Source organism: Pavona decussata, unplaced genomic scaffold (assembly GCF_977016875.1).
Source record: "Pavona decussata unplaced genomic scaffold, jaPavDecu1.1 SCAFFOLD_114, whole genome shotgun sequence".
Taxonomy (NCBI): domain Eukaryota; kingdom Metazoa; phylum Cnidaria; class Anthozoa; order Scleractinia; family Agariciidae; genus Pavona; species Pavona decussata.
In genome coordinates this window covers 547,687-569,184 of record NW_028145528.1, presented here as the reverse complement: position 1 = coordinate 569,184, position 21,498 = coordinate 547,687, and the positions used below count along the sequence as shown (strand labels likewise).

Genomic DNA, 21,498 nt, shown 5'->3' with positions numbered 1-21,498 from the left:
TTCAAAATGTTGTATTTTTGCCGTTATATCCTTAATAGACTGGTTTGGATGTGGGAAAACTTAGCTTTCAGTGAACATGAACTAAATTCAATGTTATCGTATGCCGTGTACCATTTCTAAGTTGTTTTCACTCGCGAGGGTTTCATATTTATGGTGTTTACATTGATGCCATATCCCGAGACCCTTGTATCCCCTTCTGCACCACAACTAGACTACAATACAGTCGTTTTTTTCTCTTGAGATTCACGGAGGGAGACGTAAAACGCATATAAAGAAAGAACTTCCGAGGCAAAAAGTCTCACTTTCCTTTCCCTTGCTCTCCAGACTTTCCCTGCAAAGACTGTACGTTGATACCACTTACAACTTATAACGTAAAAAATACGGATTGTTTAGCAGTTTACCTAACGTCCCCTCTTGAAAAAACAACATTCTGAAAAGCACAGTAGCAAACAACCGGGGCGAACCCCTGTGCTTTTAAATATAAATGATTTAATTAGCTGGCCATTGAACACAGTCAACATGGTTCTATAGTTCACACTAACGGGCGATATTTTGAAAAGGAAATCAGGAAGGAGCCGAAATGGGTGTACTCATGTCAACCTCGTTCCCAGAGTCCCCTCCTACCGGGGCCGAGTAGGAGAGGACCCTGGGAACGAGATTGTACTTATGAAGCAAGCGTTTCCGTTGGGTTTTGTGCGTGTTGCGCTGATTAGAGGCGCAGATATTGCAACGCTGTCGTCCCAATGATCCGCGCTGTCCAAAAGCGAAAAACACACGAACCCGACCACAAAATCGCAACGGATACGCTTGGAACGCAGGCAAAAATGGGTGCCATGCCATGAAAGGTACGCACGCATAAATTATTACTTATGATGCAATGATGGTGTTAATTATCCGAACTGAAAAATAAAACCATCTCGGAGTCACGCCCCTGTCGTTGTCACGTCAGTAGTGGAGTTCTGCAGCCCAGGGTACAACAAATTCTCCTGTTACACTCTAGCTACTATGGCGACTCTCTTGAGGCAAACGTTGCTTCTTGTTTTATTCGTTTCATTGCTGTCTTCAGCATTCGCTGAACATGTTGCTGATAAGGACAAAATCGACTGTTATCCTGAAAAGGGAAACCAAACTCTTTGCGAGTCTCGCGGATGTACATGGGAGGAAACGAGTGCAGAGGTACTAAATTTAATTTTATATTTACATTACGAAGAGTCCGGACTGTCTCACGTGTGATATTTCAGAGGGCAGACTTACATTAATTCGTCAAAGTACACTTAAGCAAAAGATTTAAGATTTTTTACTGACTGTCGTATCCTTGAGCTCGTTTTTCGATTGTGAATTTCGCGTTTTCGTCTGGATCATGGTTGAGTGCACCTCCGAAGGTTTAACGAAGTCTATTGTTTAACTCTACAGCTGTTCAGGCTTGCAAACTACGTGTTCCGATGTCAGAATGCCATACTGAGAAAAATTGCATTCCGTGTAACTTCTTACCCATCTGGCAAGAAATTAAAACCTAAGGAAGACTGCTTGTGAGCTTGATAATTGTGAAAGATTTTAAAGATATTTTATGTACGTGGCATCGTCGGGTCAATGTCGGGTCGCCGATTCCAAAGGTGCATTTCGTGACAATCGCGAGCGAACAAGCGGTTCATATTGCTTAACATCCCAAATCAACTTAGCTTGATCTTTTCATTTATAGATTATCCTTTTATTCTCCAGCTTTCATGGCTTTGAAAGTTCAAAGAATATGTACACTGTTGAAATGAAAAGACAACTACCCTGGCTTTCAGTTTTGCGACAAGTTCAAACTGGTTCAAAGGCACCATTCAAACGTGTCGGGAAAAAAATGTACAGTAAGGAAGGATCAGTTCAAAGGAAGTCTGAAAAAGAATAATTGAGCAGATTCGCATTAACTGGAGAGTTTTTCGCTATATATTTGACGACATATCTTGTGCTGTTTTTTGTGTCACTCCCAGACTTACATCAACACCTGACAACAAAGTGACATGTTGAAATTGTAGATATAGAATCAACAGAAATTGAAAAGAGATTGACGACATTTTTTTTAGTTGTGTCAATTCCATTATCGATCGAATGCTTCAAAGATGCTACACGCCATCTTATTTTCTTTTAAATCTCCATTGTGTTGGCAGCAGTATTTGAGGTATTCGTGAAACAAATATGTTAGTGGCTGCTGAGGAACATTTTCAGAAATGTACAGACAGTATTAAACAAAAAGAAAGGAAACAAGCTAGAAAGAAAGGAGAAGAAATAAAAAAAAAAAAAAGACAGACAGACAGACAGACAGAAAGAAGACAGGCTGGCGGGACGTAATTATCCTTTTTTAATTTTTTTTTTGTTCTGTGAAGAACGCGTTTTATTATTCAACACATAGTAACACTACTCAAATATGGTCATGGTGCACTGAATATTCGTCGTCCGTTGTCAATATTGATCCTGGGATATACGTAATTTCGTGTATCGGGAGGAAAATGGCAAAATAAAGATCGTCCCCAGCTTTTCTACAACAATCAATCAATGTGTTGAATAATAAAACAATTATCCTGCTCAATCTTGCGGGATATCCCTGGTTTTAGCCAACTCGGCCGACGGCCTCGTTAGCTAACTATCAGGCGATATTCCACGCGATTTCGAAGGGTAATTGTTAATTATTGGTGTCACAGAAATTCTTTTGCTATTTTTGTTTGTAGGGCGTCCCGTCGTGCTTCTTTCCAAAATCTTACAGCGGTGGATACAAGATGGAAGGCGACGCGAGAGTTTCAAAGCTAGGTGTCCAAGCCACACTGAAACGACGCTCATCTGCAACAACCATATATGGACAGGATATTGATGAACTCACGCTTGACGTTGAGTTTCAGACAGATGACCGCGTCAGATTTAAGGTAGAATATGAAAGTGAAAGACTAAACTTTTGAATGCAGGTCACCACACACGACGCACAAATAAACTGTTCTGAGTACGTTTCGTTGCCGGATCTCTTGTAGCAGAAATGCACGTGCCAGACGTCACTTTACGTGTTAAGTTTTGAAATACTAAGCTTACAGAAGCATGCCTGACAACCTAACTTTTAATACCATTGGAGAAAGCTACTGCCTCTTTAGATCAAAACGAAAGATTTTTTAAGCCTCTTTTAAGACCTCCCATTAGTATTAAGCGTCTTCTCTAATAAGTCCTTCTTTCTTGAGACCTGAGATTAAAAAAAGCTTCCCCCCCCCCCCCCCCCACACACACACACACTGTAAGATGGGGTGAGGACACTTCATAGATTTTAGGGAAAAACAGTCCCAGCCGTTTATAAACTCTGTTCTTCGCCGGAAATGGAAAGGAATACGATAAGTATAAGCGCAAAGACAAAACATTCGCGGGAAACAAATCCTTTGTGGTAGATGATTTGGTGGCTTTCATGAACTCCGCATCCTCAAGTTGTGGTTTCACATGTTTGTATATGATAATGTACAGAGAAATTTACTTTTTGGTCATTCATATTCTTTCGGCAGCTGTATGACGCAAAGAATAAAAGATACGAAGTCCCAGTCGAGATGCCAACAGCAACCACAAAGGCTTCCAACCCCAAGTACACAGTTGAGACCAAATCCAATCCTTTCTCTCTGCAAATTAAACGAAAAGAAACCGACGCTGTACTGTAAGTAGATACTGTTCACGTGGATCAAGTATGGAGCTTTGATTCTTAGAAGGCAGTTGTGTGGCGTGGAAATTTACAGAGCGTTTTTCACTTATCCACTCCCAAAATTAATTTTAGCGGTTTACCGTCTCTAAATTGTTTACCGTTCCGGGTGTGTGAAAACCAATTTGCAGTTGTTTCCCCGCTTACCCCTCTCGCGACAGTAACCGGTGTGTAGGTCCGAAGTTCATAGCTCTCCAAAGCATCTGATAGTATATATTTATTCTCAGGTGGGACTCTTCTGTTGGTGTGTTCATTTTTGAGGACCAATTTATCCAAATCTCGACCCAGCCTCCCTCTTCATTTGTGTACGGTTTTGGTGAACAGGAACATAAATCGTTCAAACACAACTTATCAGCCTGGGAGGTGCTGCCTATCTTTTCAAGAGATCAGTTTCCTTTTGTAAGTAGCGTAACATTTCCGCAACTGCATGAAGACATAGTCTAGAAAGAGACGTACAATGAATGTTGTGCCGCTAGCACTAATGACATAAATGATGGATCAGAGAATTAACGCTGCAGTGTATGTTGTAGTGCTAAGTGAAGCCACATGTTTCCTACTGCACGTTAGCCCTAATAAGGAAATGGGATACTGTATACGAGGCAAAGTTAAAGATCTTTGCTCTCTTCTGGCCTGGTAGCTTTGTCGGTGGAGCAACGGATGATCAAATCCAGAGGTCCTGGGTTCGATTTCCGTCGTGGTTAATAATCTTTTTCTTTCCCTCGTGCGATGTCCCATTTCCTTACTAGGGCTAACATTCAGTAGTGAAATTCATAGGTTCACTTAGCACTACAACAGACACTGCAGAGTTATTCTGTGATCTATTTTTCGAAAGAGACGTAGTTCAAGGAAAGACAAGACAAGATGATTTATTTAACTCAGGTCAGTTTTACATGACAAAGGTTGAATTTCACATTGGCCACTAAAACAGAGTTCAACTAAGGAAAGTAAAATTGTAACAACAAAATAGAGAGCGAGTTAGGATCATCCAAATAGCAGAAATGTTCAGTAATGATAGAAGCTGAATCATCTGTATTTAGTAATAAATGCTTCTTATACTGAACTGTAGCTTTTTGTCACCACTCCCCCGTTATGTGATTGCATTTAATCGTCGAGTATTTAATACTACCCTACGAGTAGATTCCTCGTGTTTCATTCCACCGGTGTAGGAAAGATGGTACATATAGGATACGTTTCAGCACACCTAGGGTCATGGCGCAACGGCGACGAGAAAGTGAAACAGCGAAGCGATGGCTCTGGACGTGCCTTGACAATTTTGGTGCATTCTTTGAGAAATCAACAAACTCGAAAGTTTTAGTTTCTGTCTAAAGCTTGAACGCCATTGCCACTAGATATTTTTCTGGATAATTTGGCCACATTGTGCAAGTCGTGTGAGTTGGAATCATGGTAGATAGATACTTTATTTGCATCACTAAGTAGATCAGATACTCATAGTGTATTTCTAAGTGACTTTTATTCAGCGTTGTCGTCGTGGTTACGGAAGGTTCCTATTTTGCAAGCGGACCGCGATAATCATGGGACTAAATCTGTTCTGGTATTTTCATTTCACAGCCATTTAATCGTTCACTTAGACTAAGCACAAATTCTTACCATTAAATAATGACCATGTACACTTTGCGTTTGAAAAACTGGTACAGAAGATGTGGTTAGAAGGCTGTCCTAGCCTGGTCTAATGTCTCTTTTCTGTGCGTTTCATGATTTCTCGGCAAGGCTCAGTTTTGGTTTGCCCACCATAGCAATGGTAGTGAGTTTGATAGTTACCTTTCTTGTGGTTTCTGGAAACAGTCTCTGTATCCGGGACATGAAATTCGCAGCAATTGCCAGATATCTTGTTCTTTGAGCGGTTTACGTATATTTTGTTATTTTTTAACGGGCTCAAAGTTTTACATCAAATACTTAATAATTACTGTTTGATGAATGTTTACAGAGTGGAGGAAATTTGTACGGGCATCATCCCTTCTATACTTGCATGGAAAACGATGGAAAAGCGCATGGAGTTTTTCTTATGAACAGTAATGCGATGGGTAAGTCCAAGAACGCCTCATTTTACAGTTGTGAATTCCCTACTGAATTCTGGTGAGAGTTTCTCAAAACTCCCGAAATATCCGAGGGCCAAGATTCATTTTTGGCACAAAATGACCCAATGTCTCATTCATTATAATGACAATTGGCATTTAACTTTCAAAATAATATACATCACTAAAAATTGAATTATCACGAGCACTTTGCGCACAAGGTTTTCTTTTACGCGCTACGGAAATAAATATTTTTCCAGAGCTTTGAGATACCAGGCTTTGTTTGGGTAATTGCACGAAACGGTTGCAAGTCGTCCATATTGTTCTCACTTCTAGTGTCATCAATGCTTTACGGTAAATTTCTACATGAACGTTGGTGCCAGTAACCTACGACGAAGGTGGGCTTTAATACAGAAATAAGTCGTCTTCGAGAAATAAAACTAAGGTCTTGACTTGAGGGATCAGCCGGGTCCACCGTAGAAGGGCTAATGTTATATTCCTGGCCCCAGTTGTTCAAAGGGCGGATAATTTTATCCACTGGATAGTTCGCTATCCGGCAGATAAAATGTGAGCAAGATTTTTCCGATAGTCCTATAATTTGTGAATAGAGTAGAAGCATATGTCAAATTTAAGAATGGGATTGTGTGGGAAAACTTGGCAAAAGCATTGGTTGGAGTACATTTGCTCCGCTGGATAGCGACGTATCCAGTGGATAAAGTTATCCGCTCTTCGAACAACTGGGGCCTGATGTATAGTGGTAAAATGTTTCATACCGTCTTGTTATTGCCTGTCCTTACAGATATCGCCCTGCAGCCCAAGCCAGCCATAACGTATCGCACAATTGGAGGAATTCTTGATTTCTACCTATTCCTCGGCCCCTCCCCTGAAGAAGTTGTAATGCAATATACTGAGGTATCCAGAGCCTGAATCGTTTATTTTTATATCCGTTTTACACTTTCACAATTTAAGAGTGGTTTGTTACCATAAAGGCGTTTTGATTTCCGAAAGGAATTATAAGCGCGTCTTAGTTTTTGATTTGTCAGTTTTGTTTTTTCATGTTTTTTGCTGTGCTGATAAGCAGCTCAAAACAAAATCTCGTTCAACGGACCGTTGAACGACGTGATCTCGTCACCACAACAAGGCAAATCAGTGCACGCAGTTTTTATTTTTCCCCCGAATAAAAATAACCCCCTCTCCCCAAATCAATCGTTTCTTGGCCCAAGCTTGCTACGTCCGTTGCTGTTTTGTGCGCTTTTCGCTTTTAGACCGCGCAGATAATTTCCGTACGGTCAAACAGCGAAAAGTGCACAAAACGCTGCAGAAATACTTGCTACGAAAGCTAGGATTTCCTTTGTTTACTTCAAGTAAAGATAGGCTGACAGCGTAACATCTATTTGTCATATGGTAGATGTAAGAACTTGAGATTTGTGGCAGTGACTTGGAAACGAAACCAATCAAACGATCAATTCGAAGACATACTTCCTTCTTGTCCTTTTTCAGGCTATCGGCCGTACATTTTTGCCGCCATATTGGTCATTAGGATTCCAGCTATCTCGCTGGGGATATAACAAGATTGAGACAGTGAAGAACCTGGTGGAAAACATGCGCAAACACAATCTACCCCAGGTTGGTTGTTGTCATTTTTATTTCCATCTTACTAATGAGGTATTCGAATTCTTTGTACTATCCGCGAGAACTTTAGCATCCTTGAAGGAATAACAATTTTAGAGAAGCGGCAAATTAACCTGCCCCACAAACACTATAAAAAGACACCATGTACATGACTGGACAGCTCTTCCCTGTCTAATGTGTAGCCTCCCTCTCCAGTATTAAATTCCAGTGTATGTAACTGATCTAGCAGTGTCATGATGACAATACTATCTTGGGCATTACTTTCCTTTCCAAAGGGGTGCGAAATAAAATGTGTGTCCTTTTAAAAATTTTAAATGTAGAACAACACGAATTTCAAGATTAACTAATACTCGAACAGGACCCACCAAATCACAAAATAGATGGTGGCCTCTGCCTGCACCCCCTTTCCTCAACCTCAAAAGACGGTGTCTTTATTGCACAGCCACCTGTCTATCCAACAGTAAAAAAATGTTCACGAGATTCAAACTTCAATGTTTATCTTGCGATGCTGACTCTTGCTGGCTGAATATTTCTGTATCAACTCAAATTTTAAAGCAAATAAAATGTTTTGTGAGATAGGTGGTGTCTTCGATAACCCCCTATCCCAGAAAATGTGGTCCTCTTCGAACAAACTTATTATGACCGGTTCCCTGAGAAAATGATGAAGTTTACCTGTTCATTTGATTTTCTACTTATCAAATAGGATGTACAGTTTGGCGACATTGACTACATGATACGACAGAAAGACTTCACATATGATCCTGTTAACTTCAAGGGTTTACCTGAATTTGTTCGCTCAATCAAGAAGGATGGATTGCGTTATGTCATCATACTGGTTTGTGTTCTTACTGGTGTCTACATTTTATTCTTGCATCCACGAAACGAGCTTGCGATGAGAGAATGCCACCATGGAACATACGTTCCCCATAAATCAGCCCTCGTTTTTACTTAAAATCTAAACTGAGTGGACTTTTTTCCCCGCAGGCAAAATTAACCTAAAATTGGCTTTTGATTGATGCCGAGTACTAAACGAACAAGTAACTGATCGACATTGTTGCCATTTTGTGACAAAGCGACCAAACAAGACTGGGTATTTAATCCAAACTGATCTCTAGACCCCGTTCAGACTGGGTGTCCGGGTCCGGTTATAAGGCGCTTATAAGGACGATCGTGGAAACGTTTGCCCTTAGGTACCAAGCAGTCTGAACAACTTCCTTCTCACTCAGGCCCTGGCACACGGCCCTGACATGGGTACCTACAATAGTCTTGACTGAACAAGGCCTAAAACTGATTTCGTTTATAAAGTTTGCAGTTAGGTTCCAGCTGGTCTCTCAATCAAACGATAATTTAAGTGTTAATGGGAATTTCAGTGGATTCGACAGGGTGGCTCTTCTTTCCACTGTTTCCAGGTCGAATTGGAATTTGGAAAGGTTGGTTTTTGTGGAGGGAGGAAAACCGGGGTACCCGGAGAAAAACCCTAGGAGTCCCACAAATAATCAACAAAAGATCGGAGAATTTTATTTATTTTTAACTATTGACTTCATTCGTTTTTATCAAAATTTTATTTTGTAAGAATTATTTTTATCTAATTATTGTAGTGTTGTTATGTATCTTACTAGAACACGACCCCACAAGCTTGTTAGCTTTGACATTTTTATCGTGTATAAATAAAGGTTGTATGTATGTATGTATGTATGTATGTATGTATGTATGTATGTATGTATGTATGTATGTATGTATGTATGTATGTATGTATGTATGTATGTATGTATGTATGTATGTATGTATGTATGTATGTATGTATGTATAAGAGCAGGGACGAGAACCAACAACAAACAAACTCAACCCACATATGAAACCGAGTCCGGAAATCGAACCCGGACCACAGTGGTGGGAGGCGAGTGCTCTCACCACTGCGCCATCCCTGCTCCCCTCTGCTGTTCTGTTGTACTCAGCCACAAAGAAAGCTGATGTCATCCTGTATAGCGATTTTTATGATTAATCGAATTGACATGACTTTTTTATTTTCTTTAACTTAGGACCCCGCCATTGGAGTCAACGACTCGAATTATCGTCCCCATGAATGGGGAAATACCTTAAATGTGTTCATTAAAGATGGTGACACTGGAGAGAATCTTTTTGGAAAGGTAACGTTTCCTGAAGTATTGAAAGAAATGAATGTTGTGCCCTGTTGTTATAACATTCATTTCTACCCAGTTACCACCATAATCAGTACCCAACACTTGCTTTCGCCTGGCCTTGTAGCGCAGTTGGTAGAGCAACGGACGATCAAAGCCGGAGGTCGTGGGTTCGATTTTCGCCGAGCTCGGAGATTTTTTTTTCTTTGCCTCGTGCAATCTCCCATTTCCTTACTAGGGCTAACGCTCAGTGGCAAATTCATGAGTTCACTTACACTTACACTTAAATCTCTGTTTTTCAAAAGTACTCGAGGGGAAAAAAGAAAACATCGCGTCCGTCCTCAAAACTGTTTTTCAGTGGCAGTTTATTTTTAATTGCGTAACAGGTTTTTCTGGTTTGTTTAAGGTGTGGCCAACATACGAAAACGTGACAGTGAACAACAGCTTGCCGTGGGACGAGCAAACAAAGGTCTGTAACTTTGAACTTTCAAATTACTAGCAAAATTATTCCTTTTTTCCTGGATTTGCGCTTCCCAGACATGATACGGTTTGATTGTACATATCCCAAAACTCGAGAGGTAAGTCGTTTATGTGTGTTTTCTACGTTATGTCTTCCATCGTTTTTGGATTATTTTTCTCCTTATTTTATTTTGCGTCTTTTTTCTTCATTTGTATTTTCTTTGTTCGGTTTACTGAAGGCTGTCAGGCAATGCACAAAGTTCAATTAGAAATGCTAATTATTTCCTTGTTTATAGCCGGTTGTTTGTTCAATTCCCAGGAGTGAATAGTTTTACGTTCTTTTTCGTCTCCTGTCACGTACTGTTTCTAGCTTCTGGGTCTCGCATTCACTTAACAATATTTTGTATGCAAGCAATTCTTTCACATAATAATGGTAGGTAATCTAAAAGTTATCTCGCTAAATGTGCGAGGTATAAGAAATCCATGGCCAAACAAAAGGAGAGCAATCTTTTGCTATTTAAAACAGCAAAAAGCCAATATTTTTTGTTCACAAGAGACCTATTCACAACCGGATGATGAAAAAATATGGTCTGCGGAATGGGGCGGAAAAATTTTCTTCTGCCATGGAACTGCACACTCTAAGGGCGTATGTATTCTGGCAAACCCAAACTCTACGCTTAATCTCGACGTAGTTCAAACTGATCATCAAGGCAGAATCTTGATTTCAAACCTCAAAATCTCTGAGGAAATATTTTTCATTGTAAATATCTACGCACCCACTGATTGTCGAGACCAAAATGAATTTATTAAAAACTTAAGTGAATTTTTTTTAAAGAAAACGGATACCTCCAGGTGAATTATCGCGGGTGATTGGAATTGTACACTTACTAAAGCAGATAAAAGTGGGGGTGTAGCCTGGAAATCCACGAATTACAGGGATGCTGTTGGCAATCTTATGAGTGAACTGAATCTTATTGATATCTATCGAAAATTGCACCCCAAAACAAGATCTTTCACCTACGAATCTAAAACTATTAATTTTTATCTTGGTATCCCGCTCGATCTCCATAGAAGTCCAAAATGCTGAGATTCGAATGTCAGTTGCACCTGATCATAAGGCGACTTTCTTGAAGATTAACATATAAAGAGAACTTTAGAGAGGCCCGGGCACGTGGAAATTCAATAACTCTCTCCTAGAAGATGATGATTTTAAAGAACAGATTTCATTCTATTATCCTCAAATACATGTTGATTGGTCAAATAAGTTTCAAGATATATACCACTTTACTAAGGATAACAAACTCTGTCAATTTTGTTTTCGTTTTCTGCATAGAATAACTGTAACAAGGAGAGAACTCAAACTATTTCATTTAGCGGATAACGATAAATGTATATATTGCTCTAGTGCTGATTCAATAGAACACACCTTTATTGATTGCAGGGAGTCTGTAAAACTTTACTCGCAAATTATATCATGGTTCAACCAGTGCCAAGGTACTACAATAACACTCTCGAACGAACAAATTGTCTTTCGTGATATACATCATGTAACTGATGCTCTCTCGGACCCCGAAAGACGCAGGCTAGATTTACTCATCATCTTGGTCAAACAATATATCTATACTCCTCTAAACACCTTCAGAAAGAATTGTCTTTAGATGAGCTTGTAAACAAACTTACTATTCAATGGAAATTAGAAAAATGTGCTTAAATGAAATTTCTGCTCTCAATCAAAATGAATGATGTGATGCATTTTTTTTCTTAACTCACATATGTAAGCTAATGCAGAGGCTCGATTTTGTAGTTTTTTTGTTTAACTTCTTTTGTTATCTTAATAATTTTTTCTTCTTTTCTTTTCTTTTTCTCGATTACTTAGTTGTCTTTTTTTCTCTTTTAACTTAACAGAAAAGTACTTTGTAAAATTCAAATACTGTATACGGTGTTAGTAATTTATATAACTGTAAGCAACCTAAGTGTATTTGCGTATTTAAATAAAGCGTGTTAAAAAAAAAAGGTCTGTAACTTTGGCGTCTTTCAGTTGAAGAAATAACTGTTGATCTCCCCGTAACTGTGACGCTAAGTTTCTATTTTATGACACCAAAAGCGGAAGTGACTTTCCAACTGCGCAAAAACAACTTGGAATCAGTGATATTGAACGCGCTGTTACGTTTGTCGCAGCTTTATAGATCGATGAATTAATAACCGCTAGGCTTCTCAGCCTATTATCCAGTGGCTTGGCAGAGTTTTTTATCGTTAATTTATGTGGTTCTCCTGTTTGATTTCAGCTGTACCGTCAATACGCCACTTTTCCAGATTTTTTCCATCCAAACATCAAGACATACTGGGGTGAACTTATCAAGGACTTTCACAAAATCATTGAATTTGACGGATTGTGGATTGTAAGTTCAATTAAGAGCTTCTATACTTCCTTTATAAACCTCCCAAACGTTTATTTAGGCTGCTAATGTTAAAGATTCTTCAAATCTATCACAATTAAATAAGTGTCTGAACGTAGGTTGTTCAGATCTGGTAAAAGCTAAGGAACGATCTGTTTTGCCAATATAATGTTGCGCACACCCAGGACATGTTAATCTCTAAATGACATTAGCTTTATGCAAAAAAAGACCGGATCCTTGTTGGAACAATAATGAGAAAGCTTGGAAGTAGAATAATGTGTTACAAACTTAACATTATCGCTAAATAACCTATTCAGTTTCTTGATAGATATGTTAATCAGGGTTTCACCTCTGCGACCAAGAACAACCTATGTTCAGACACTTATTTGATTAGTTAGTTTTTTCGGCTTGCCTGATTCCACTAATTGCTCTATTAATGTCAATTTGAATGACCACATACACGAGGCGGTTCACAATAACTGTGAAATAATAGATCGTAATGACAAGTGGTGACAGCTTGGTTTTCTAGAAGCTTTCTACATAAAGAACTTGAAGCCTACAATTAATGAAGGCCTTAGAGCCTCCAGAGAATTAGACTTGTTCATTCATTGTATACCATATGCTAATTATCTTAGGTATAAATACCGCTAGTGTAACATCCTTGTGACACGACATGATTATGACTCTGGAATAGAGTTGAAAATTGTGTCTTCTTCATTAAATCTTGCTTAACTGCAAAACTTAATTCTGCGATGATTGCTATTCTCAGACTCGCCTTTTTCCTTTAATCTATGTCACCTTTAATTTACAGGACATGAATGAACCGGCAAACTTTGTGATAGGAAGTGTGAGTGGGTGCAGCAAAAACAAGTGGGACTACCCTCCGTACAAACCTCGTGAGCAATTTATTTCAATTTGTAACTAGCCGTAAAAGTTTTAATCTGTCCATAACGCTGAAATTTTGAAGGCAGGGGTTGCATAGCTGATACCGATGCCAAATACTCGATACTAATGTTTCCTTGAAAACTATCGATACTTGCGACAAATATGGAATATTACGATCTCTTTTGATACTGCTCACGTGACCGCCCACTTTTTTGGTGCCAAAATCCAATATTTTACCGTTGTTGCACTGTGCTCGAAGGAAGTATCACAACAATTAAATTCACTGTTGCTATCGTTGTTTTTTTGTTTGTTTGATGTTTACAGTCCATAAAAAGTCTTTCTGAGTATAGGTGACAACATCACAGAAAAGTCTTGGATGACAACGCCACAGTATCGGTAACAATATCGAACATTTTCTTCACAATATCGGAATCGATATCGAAAAAATTCCAAATATCGTAACTATTGTATTCGTATGGGATCGATTAAAAAAAACTGGTATCGGCTCGGTTTCTTATTCACGTCACAGTTGACATGGTAATACACCTCCCATGGCGCCGCCGATAAATCAGTAGCACCCAACGAGGACGAGGACGAGGACGAAGAGTAATTTTTTCAGCATTTAAATCAACTAAACATTATTTTCTTGTTCCTGCAGGGATCAACGGGAACGTCATGGCTGATAAAACTTTGTGTATGAACGCGCAGCAGACCAATAATATACATTACAATGTACACAGTTTGTACGGCTGGAGCCAGACACTTGTAACATTTGAGTAAGTGCAGTAGGTGCTTAAGGTTTAGGTCACACTATTATATGGAGTGAGTCTGACTACACTCAGCATATGAACGCGCAAGTGCCTATATTGATGAAAAGGATACAGGTTACACTATAATAGACTTAGTTTCCACTCTGCGTTTAACTCGAACTGACCGGTGTGGCCGCTCCGAATGGAACGCACCCACAGTCTCTAAGGCAAGTCAAAATTGAGAGGTGATTGAAGTTGGAAAGAAATGTCTGGAGGTTGAAGTTAGACAGAATTTTATTTGTTCTGTCTGTAATAGGTTATCATGCTTTAGTCCCTTTTTCGCAGAGGCACGCGGACGTCGAATGTGCATGCTGGTTATGGCACGCCCTTTGTTCTCATCTTTCTTTGTTTTTTACTGGTTATTTTCGGAAGTTATGTATCACTAACGTTATTTCAAAGTATCAGCGGTTAACATCTGCACATAGCTGATTTTTGTTACTTTTAAAACTGTTTCAGGGCAGCAAGGAATACCACAGGTAAACGAAGTCTCGTGATTACAAGATCAACTTTTGCTAGCAGCGGCAAATATGCCGGACACTGGCTGGGAGACAACAAAGCATCATGGGACCAACTTCATCCGTCAATCATTGGTAAATGCAAACTTTTTACACCTTTTCCTTTTCAAAATCTTTTACTTGCTGTTTCTTTTTAAAACCTGACAAAGGACGTGGTGTTGTGGTTCTGGATCGAGCAGATTACGATCAAGGCATCTTAAAAATCATGAATGATCCCACCAAATTCAAAGTTATTTTAATATTTTTGTTTCTTTTAGGCATGCTCGAGTTCAACCTCTTTGGAATCCCTTACGTAAGTAATTTTTGTTTACTATTTGCTGATGTGATATTTTTTATGTAAACATTTAATTGACTAGAGAGGAACCGTCAAGAAATGTAGTTCCTAGTGGACAGCAAATCGATTGACTCGTTTCACTCTTTCGCGCTAAATCTGATGATGTTGTACAACAGGGTTACGTTAGCATTGATCGCTTTAAGTTTCTCATTACGTCTTTGGTCACCGGCGAAACAACACTCTCGATATGGAAAGGCTAAGTAAACTTAAGTGAATCTCTGTCAAAACCAAATTTTTGTGGCCTGTCGAGGGTCGTATTCATCGGTTTTCGTTGAATTTCTTCTTCCCCTTCTCAAGTGTTTCGTCAAAGCCACTCATCCAAAGTTATCTTCATTCTTTTTAGAATGGAGCAGACGTTTGTGGTTTCTTTGATCATCCGACGAGTGAGATGTGTCTTCGGTGGACACAGCTTGGAGCGTTTTATCCTTTCTTCAGAAATCATAATGGATTTGGAAACAAGGTATAAATAAATCTCTTTTCAGAGATTACATAAATTCGTATGGATCATGATGATGCATTTTGCGGTTGATTTGATGGAAAAAATATAGAAACTGTGCACATTTTGCGCTTCACTAAAACACTAAAACCTTCACTTACAGGGTTGGTGGTTGAAGGCCAAGTTGGTCCCTGCTTTATTGTCGTTTTATTTCCTCAGACATGGAACTTTGCTTCACAGTCAGTCTCTCTCTACCCAGATTGATATAATTTATAAATGGGTACAGGCGAGGAGGCGCTGGGGGTAACCTTACGCTGGATTAGCATCCCCTCCAGGGAGAGTGATGATCACGCTGAAACCAGGCCATCTAAGGAAACTGGTCATAACAAGTGTGATCGAAGAGAACCCACCTTGCCTGGGGTAGGGGGGGGGGGGGGTTATCGAAGACACCACCGTTCCCACGAACATTATCGACCAAAATTTTATAGGCTTTAAAATTTGAGTTCACTCAGAAATCTGAAAGAGTCAGGATTGCTAGATAAACAATAAAAGTGAGATTTGAATCTTTTTATTACCAATTTTTATTGCTGGGTAGCCAGGTGGCTATGCAACAAAGACATCATCTTTTGAAGTTGAGGAAGGTGGGGTGGGGGTGCAGGCAGAGAGAGCAACCTAGCCTCGAACCACCTATCCAATGATCTTTCGATCGAAAATCCGACGTGCAGATCACCACACCGCCACTATAACAAAGCATAGTCCATAAAAGAAACTCTCGCTCTGTTCATTTGATTTGTCAGGCTCAAGATCCTACGGCGTTTGGTGATGAATTTGCAAACAACGCCCGTACAGTGTTGCAAACACGTTACAGATTACTGCCATGCCTGTACACACTGTTCTACAAAGCAAAGCTGGACGGCTCCACAGTGGTCAGGCCTCTGATGCACGAGTAAGTGGCCACGTGACCAGACCGGTCACACTAAAAAAAAAAACACATAAAAACGAAGACACTCAAAACAAACCGAAGACACACGATTTCTAAGGCCTGGGTCAAACGTCGAACTTCAAATGAGACGAACTAAATTGGAATTTGGGTTGATCCAAATGGGTAAAGCTCGACTGTTGGCTGAAACGTCCAACATAATTCGTCGAACCAAATTCAGAGCAGCAAAAAACGAATATTTCGATCAGCGGTATTTCAGCGGGATTTATTTTACCTGAAAAATCATTACCTCTGCGACACTGGTACAGTGCTCAACCAACTGAGCTATCACGTCAACTGGGAGCTGATAATATTATGAATTCGTTATATACCCGTCAAGTGGAAGAGAAGAAGAGAGAAGAGAAGAAAGAAGAGAAATCTGTTGTGAAAGTTTGACTTTAGGGTGTGGAAGAGCCTGCTGGAATCTCACTTGTTACTTAAATCTTCGGCCATTTCTCAGCTCGCAGTTTAATTTATTCTCAGTTATCAGCTAACCCTTAAGCCCCCAAATGACCATGCATTTTTTCCTTGGTTTTCTCCATAAGCATCAAAACATTTTTTATTTAGTGGTCATTTCCTCTATTCTCGTGACCTTAATGTTTGGTCAAGAAGTTATAGTGTATGGAGAATTTAAATTCTGGTCAAAGTTGGAGCTCCACGCCCTCATGCCCTTGTTTCATTTATTTATTTATTTATTTATTTATTTTTCATCCCCTCAGGTGATTATACCTCAACTTCTGTGATATGCCATTTGCCTCGGACAGTCAAACTAAAATGCTGCGTAAAAGTCAGTCTTTAGCAAAATAATATTTTTATTGACAGGTTTCCAGACGACAAAGTCACTTGGGATATTGATCGGCAGTTTCTCTGGGGTCGAAGTTTACTTATTTCACCTGTTTTAGATCAGGTAACAAAGGAAATACAATGACACCATTCCTTTTTTAATTGAATATCTTCAAGCCTTTCTTTCAAGTTAATTTAAAGCAATTGGAGGGCTGAGAGCACTAGCTGATTTTTTGTTTTGCTCAAGAGTGCGTGAATCTTTGGCGGTGACTTTTAATTTAGGCCCTGTTTACGTGAAGGGAGGAAGATCCTAGCACAAGAAAGATCCTAGAAGGCGAAACAACTTTTCGTTTGGCTTAAAAGTAGAAATTTTGGTCGGGGTGGCTACCAAGTGAAAAAGGAAAAGAAGAGAAATTGTCGGCCTTTGGCAGCTGAACGCCTGGCCGCCGCCATGTTCTTTTTTGTCCTTAGTGCTAGGACCTTCCGAGCGAAGGTAGTTTAAATGGTGCTAGGATCGTCCTCCCTCCATGTAATTGTTCCGGTGTTTTTTTCGCTCCAAGGCATCTGTTGTTTCGCTTCTTTGTTTGCTTTTCTTTCGCTGACTCGTTTTTATATCAGCAAAAAACACAGAGCGATGTTCTCTGACTAAATTGAAGACGGATAAGCAACCTAGAAATAATTTCATCCTTTTGGTAATCTTTGTAGGGTAAGACGAGTGTTGAAGCGTACTTTCCAGATGCTCGCTGGTACGACTATTACACGGTAAGCATCTTGGACTAATGCAGTTAATCATTGATTACTGTCCAGGGTTCCTCTTAAATCATCATCATCATCATCATCATCATCATCATCATCTCTAAATAATACCTTTTATAAATATATCCCACCAGGTTCTGAGATACAATATATAGAATACTAACGTCAGTCTGTTTGCAGGGTAAGGAGATGAACACTCGTAAGAGTCACGTGACATTAGACGCACCACTTGATCACATTCCTCTCCATGTTCAAGGCGGTCACGTTATTCCCATTCAAGAACCCGCCAACAACACAGCTTTCAGGTAATTTCTACAGCTAGAACCATTTTTATGACTTACAGAAATGTACTGAGACTTTACCCTTTCTTTTGTAGCCGTAAGAAGCCAATGGGTCTGATCGTGGCACTCGGAAAAGGTGGAAAAGCTCAAGGAGAACTTTTCTGGGATGATGGAGAATCCATTGGTAAGATACTTTCTCGTAGTTCTTGTTTATCCATTATCTTAATGTTGGCGAACACAATAATTTGTTTTAGGGTTAGAGTTAGGTTTCATTCAAGACTAAATAATCACAAGCGAAAGCTTTTCAAATAGGGAAGGTGCCTAACGACAGGAACTAAGACGTGCTAACGGTGAAAAAAGCAAGTATCAAATGTACTGAATACTTTGCATGGATACAATGTCAAGTTCCCTCTAGGAAATATTCTGACAGTGCATCATGGTATATGTATGCATTGTTATATACCTAGACTTTCACTCAACAAAGCGAGCACTGTGATTGGTTGATTCTTGGTCACGTGCCCCTGATCAAATACAAATGTATCCCGACCGGGATACAATTCTGCAGTTGTTGCCCTCTCAGTTGTTTGTTTGTTTTGCTGTGATTGTTGAAGGGAAAGTCTAAATATACAACAAAGCACTCAATGTAGGGTCCCTCGGAAAACTGGTTAGTTTTGTTTTCCCTCGAGTCCTGATGTTTCACTCGACTTCGTCTCGTGAAACATCAGGACTGTCGGGAAAACAAAACTAACTGTTCCCTCGAGACCATACATTAAGTGTATAATATTACAAGTCCACGATGATTTTAATTAGGTGTGAGGCTTTGTACCTCTGTTAACGGTGATGTTATTTCCTTCCTTTAGGCACTGTGGAAAACGATGAATACCTGCTTATAAAGTTTTCCTCTGATGGGGTGCGCAAGATTTCCTTAATATTGGCGTCACAGTGATGGCCTTTTTAACTTTTTGAGAATGTAACGGTGGATGATTGTTAGATTGACAATGATATTGTCAGATTTTTTGCCTTTGTTTTTGTTTGTTTTCTATTACTCTAGAAGACTACTCAGCACGCCACTTCCCTCCCTTCCCTTCCCTCTCCTCTCCTCCACTCTATTCTGCTCTAATCGATTCAAATTCACATTGCCTTACCTTATTTAAATATCAGTCGAGTTGATAGCCTGCGAACGCAGACTGTATTTCCGGCTGTCGCTTCTTACGACTGCGTTCGCAGGTTATCGAACTGAACGATTATTAAATTCAATATTTTATATTGAATACAGTCATATTCAGTTAAGCACTTTTTGGTCTGTCTCAGGACATGCCTGATATGCTCATGCCATTTTCAATTTACTATACCCTTACGTTTAAGCATGTTTATAATTTGTTCTCTATGTAGCGCGTAGACATTACAATTGAAAAAATTGCAAAGCAACTTTATAACTTTGCCTTTTTATTGAACATTCTCCAGCATTTACTCGAAACAGATTATTTTAAAACCCTCACGACCTTGATGATGACATATTGATTCTGAAATGGTTTTAAAGCATTTGTTCTTTCCTCTTTTAGACCGGGTTAAAATTCTCTCTCGAGAAGAATGGTTACTCTGCCTCGGATCTTCCTAAGTGGGGCTTTGTCACAGTTTTTGGACTACAGGTAGAGGGTATCGCGTCCCTGGATATCGATGGAGAAGATATGAAATGTAATGCCAACTTTGACAAAGACAATAAGGTGATGAAAACATTACGGAGAAATAATACAGTAGTGTTATTATTGGTAACAGTTTCCTCCAATAAAATTTTATGGATCTTGTGGTCATGCTCTAATGTAAGTTTTGTTGTTGTTGTTAGTTTAAGTAACTGAAAAGCTTTCAACTGAAACCGCAGTGTATTCTATTAGAATGACTCCATTCTGCTTTTATTTGCAGGTCTTGAAAATCACTGATCTGTCGCTTAATATCAAAGAAGCCCACGAGTTTAAATGGACCGAGACCCATCCTAAGGGGACTGGAAACAAAATGCATCTCTCTGCCATCATTGGCTGGATTCTGCCGCTGATCATCAGTTTCGTATTCACCAAGTAGTGATTTATATCAAGTCTTAAAGTCTTGCCATCAGTTTGTCTAGTCTAGAGCTGTGTTTGCTTGAGATGATACTGTTAGAAGGCCCTGTATGCTCGAGAGTAAGAACGTGGCTCAGCAGTATAGAAATGTTCTATTTACTGTTGTTTTGTTTGAAACGTATTCGTACAAAGTAACGTAAAACGTGTATGATGGAACAAAATACAGCCTTGTTAATTTGTTACGTTAGAAACAACCAAGACTGAACTGACAGGAAAACCTTTGACAGGAAGCCATTTTCATCAGTGATCGCATCATTTGACTTCACTGACTATCTGTTAGGCAAATTTAAAGTTTGCAATATCAGTGGAGAGCAGATAACAGTAGCTCTAATTGGCATCAGAAAGCAAATGTCTTAAAGGGGAAGTATCACGAGAATTTGATGTCATTTGAAAACCCAAAAACGTTTGTCTGTCAACAGAAACAAGAAAATAATTGTCTAGTTTTGTTACAAATTATCACCCCAGTGAAACAAAACTGTCGATTAGTGCCTCTAATCAGAAACAGAGTAGGTCGGAATGGATTGAAACTTGAAAAATGTTCGGCTAATTCTTTCAAGTTCTCGCATTTTGTTTCCAAAATGAGCTAGAACAGGTCAAGAGATGTTCCTTTCAAGAATTTAGTTGATTCCTTTCCTTTCGCTGTTCTAGAATTATTTTGTAGTTAAGTTAAGGTCTTATTTCACCGTTTTAAAGAAAAGAGGTCAAAAACACCATGACATTTCCCTTTTAAGGATTCCGGTAGTTGTAGTCCAATGGCGGCTAACGAAAATGCCCTGTTGAACTCAATCAGTGTAGTATAAGCGTATAAAATGCTTTCGAGCGGTTTTCAATTGAGTGTTGAAATTAGTGTCACAATTGCTTTGGTTTTGCTTGACGCGTTCCGTCGATTGACTGAAAAAACTCGCGCCACTTTCCTGATCAGTTAGAAGTAAAATCAGTGTTCATTTGCTTGTGTTCTGATTGGTTCATTGCCGGCGTTGATTGCGTGTATTGCGATTGGTTAGAATCAGTGGTTACTTTAGTTGGTTAGTGTAGTGTTCACAATGACAACCCATCTATAGCATGAAAACATAGTTACAGTATCGGAGAAACCTGTTTGTTGAACATTAAATACCAAGGGGAGCGCGCGGGATGTGTTTGAAGTCATTTTGTCTAGGGTTATTGTCGTTTTATCCTGGGCACAACAATAAGCAAGAACAACGTAAGCGAGAGTCCCTTGTGGAGAAGTATTTAATCCATGGT

The 21,498-nt window shown here is 39.4% G+C and overlaps 1 protein-coding gene across 2 annotated transcripts; it reads left to right on the top strand.

The window, feature by feature from the left end:
• The first annotated feature begins 944 nt into the window (after nucleotides 1-944).
• Nucleotides 945-21,331, top strand: LOC146470010 (putative maltase-glucoamylase 2). Of its 2 annotated transcripts, XM_085122094.1 has the most exons (24): nucleotides 945-1,176; nucleotides 2,712-2,903; nucleotides 3,519-3,664; nucleotides 3,934-4,105; nucleotides 5,652-5,748; nucleotides 6,539-6,651; nucleotides 7,240-7,365; nucleotides 8,075-8,206; nucleotides 9,411-9,518; nucleotides 9,916-9,978; nucleotides 12,254-12,367; nucleotides 13,176-13,260; nucleotides 13,908-14,025; nucleotides 14,515-14,648; nucleotides 14,831-14,865; nucleotides 15,251-15,367; nucleotides 16,141-16,289; nucleotides 17,145-17,229; nucleotides 17,811-17,867; nucleotides 18,042-18,166; nucleotides 18,238-18,326; nucleotides 19,003-19,052; nucleotides 19,705-19,866; nucleotides 20,063-21,328. In XM_085122094.1, exons 1-24 carry the CDS (start codon nucleotides 1,006-1,008, stop codon nucleotides 20,216-20,218), a joined length of 2,796 nt encoding a protein of 931 aa, XP_084978220.1. In that variant the 5' UTR covers nucleotides 945-1,005; the 3' UTR covers nucleotides 20,219-21,328. The 2 variants fall into 2 exon arrangements, with proteins under 2 accessions (XP_084978220.1, XP_084978221.1); XM_085122095.1 differs by lacking the exon at nucleotides 3,519-3,664 and having other exon boundaries at nucleotides 1,039-1,176; nucleotides 20,063-21,331.
• The last annotated feature ends 167 nt before the right edge of the window (nucleotides 21,332-21,498 follow it).

Coding starts and splice junctions, on each gene's coding strand:
- LOC146470010 (XM_085122094.1), top strand. CDS start 1,006: ATGGCGACTCTCTTGAGGCAAACGTTGCTTCTTGTTTTATTCGTTTCA. Junction 7,366..8,074: donor GCAAACACAATCTACCCCAG/GTTGGTTGTTGT, acceptor CTTATCAAATAG/GATGTACAGTTTGGCGACAT. Junction 18,327..19,002: donor GGATGATGGAGAATCCATTG/GTAAGATACTTT, acceptor TCCTTCCTTTAG/GCACTGTGGAAAACGATGAA.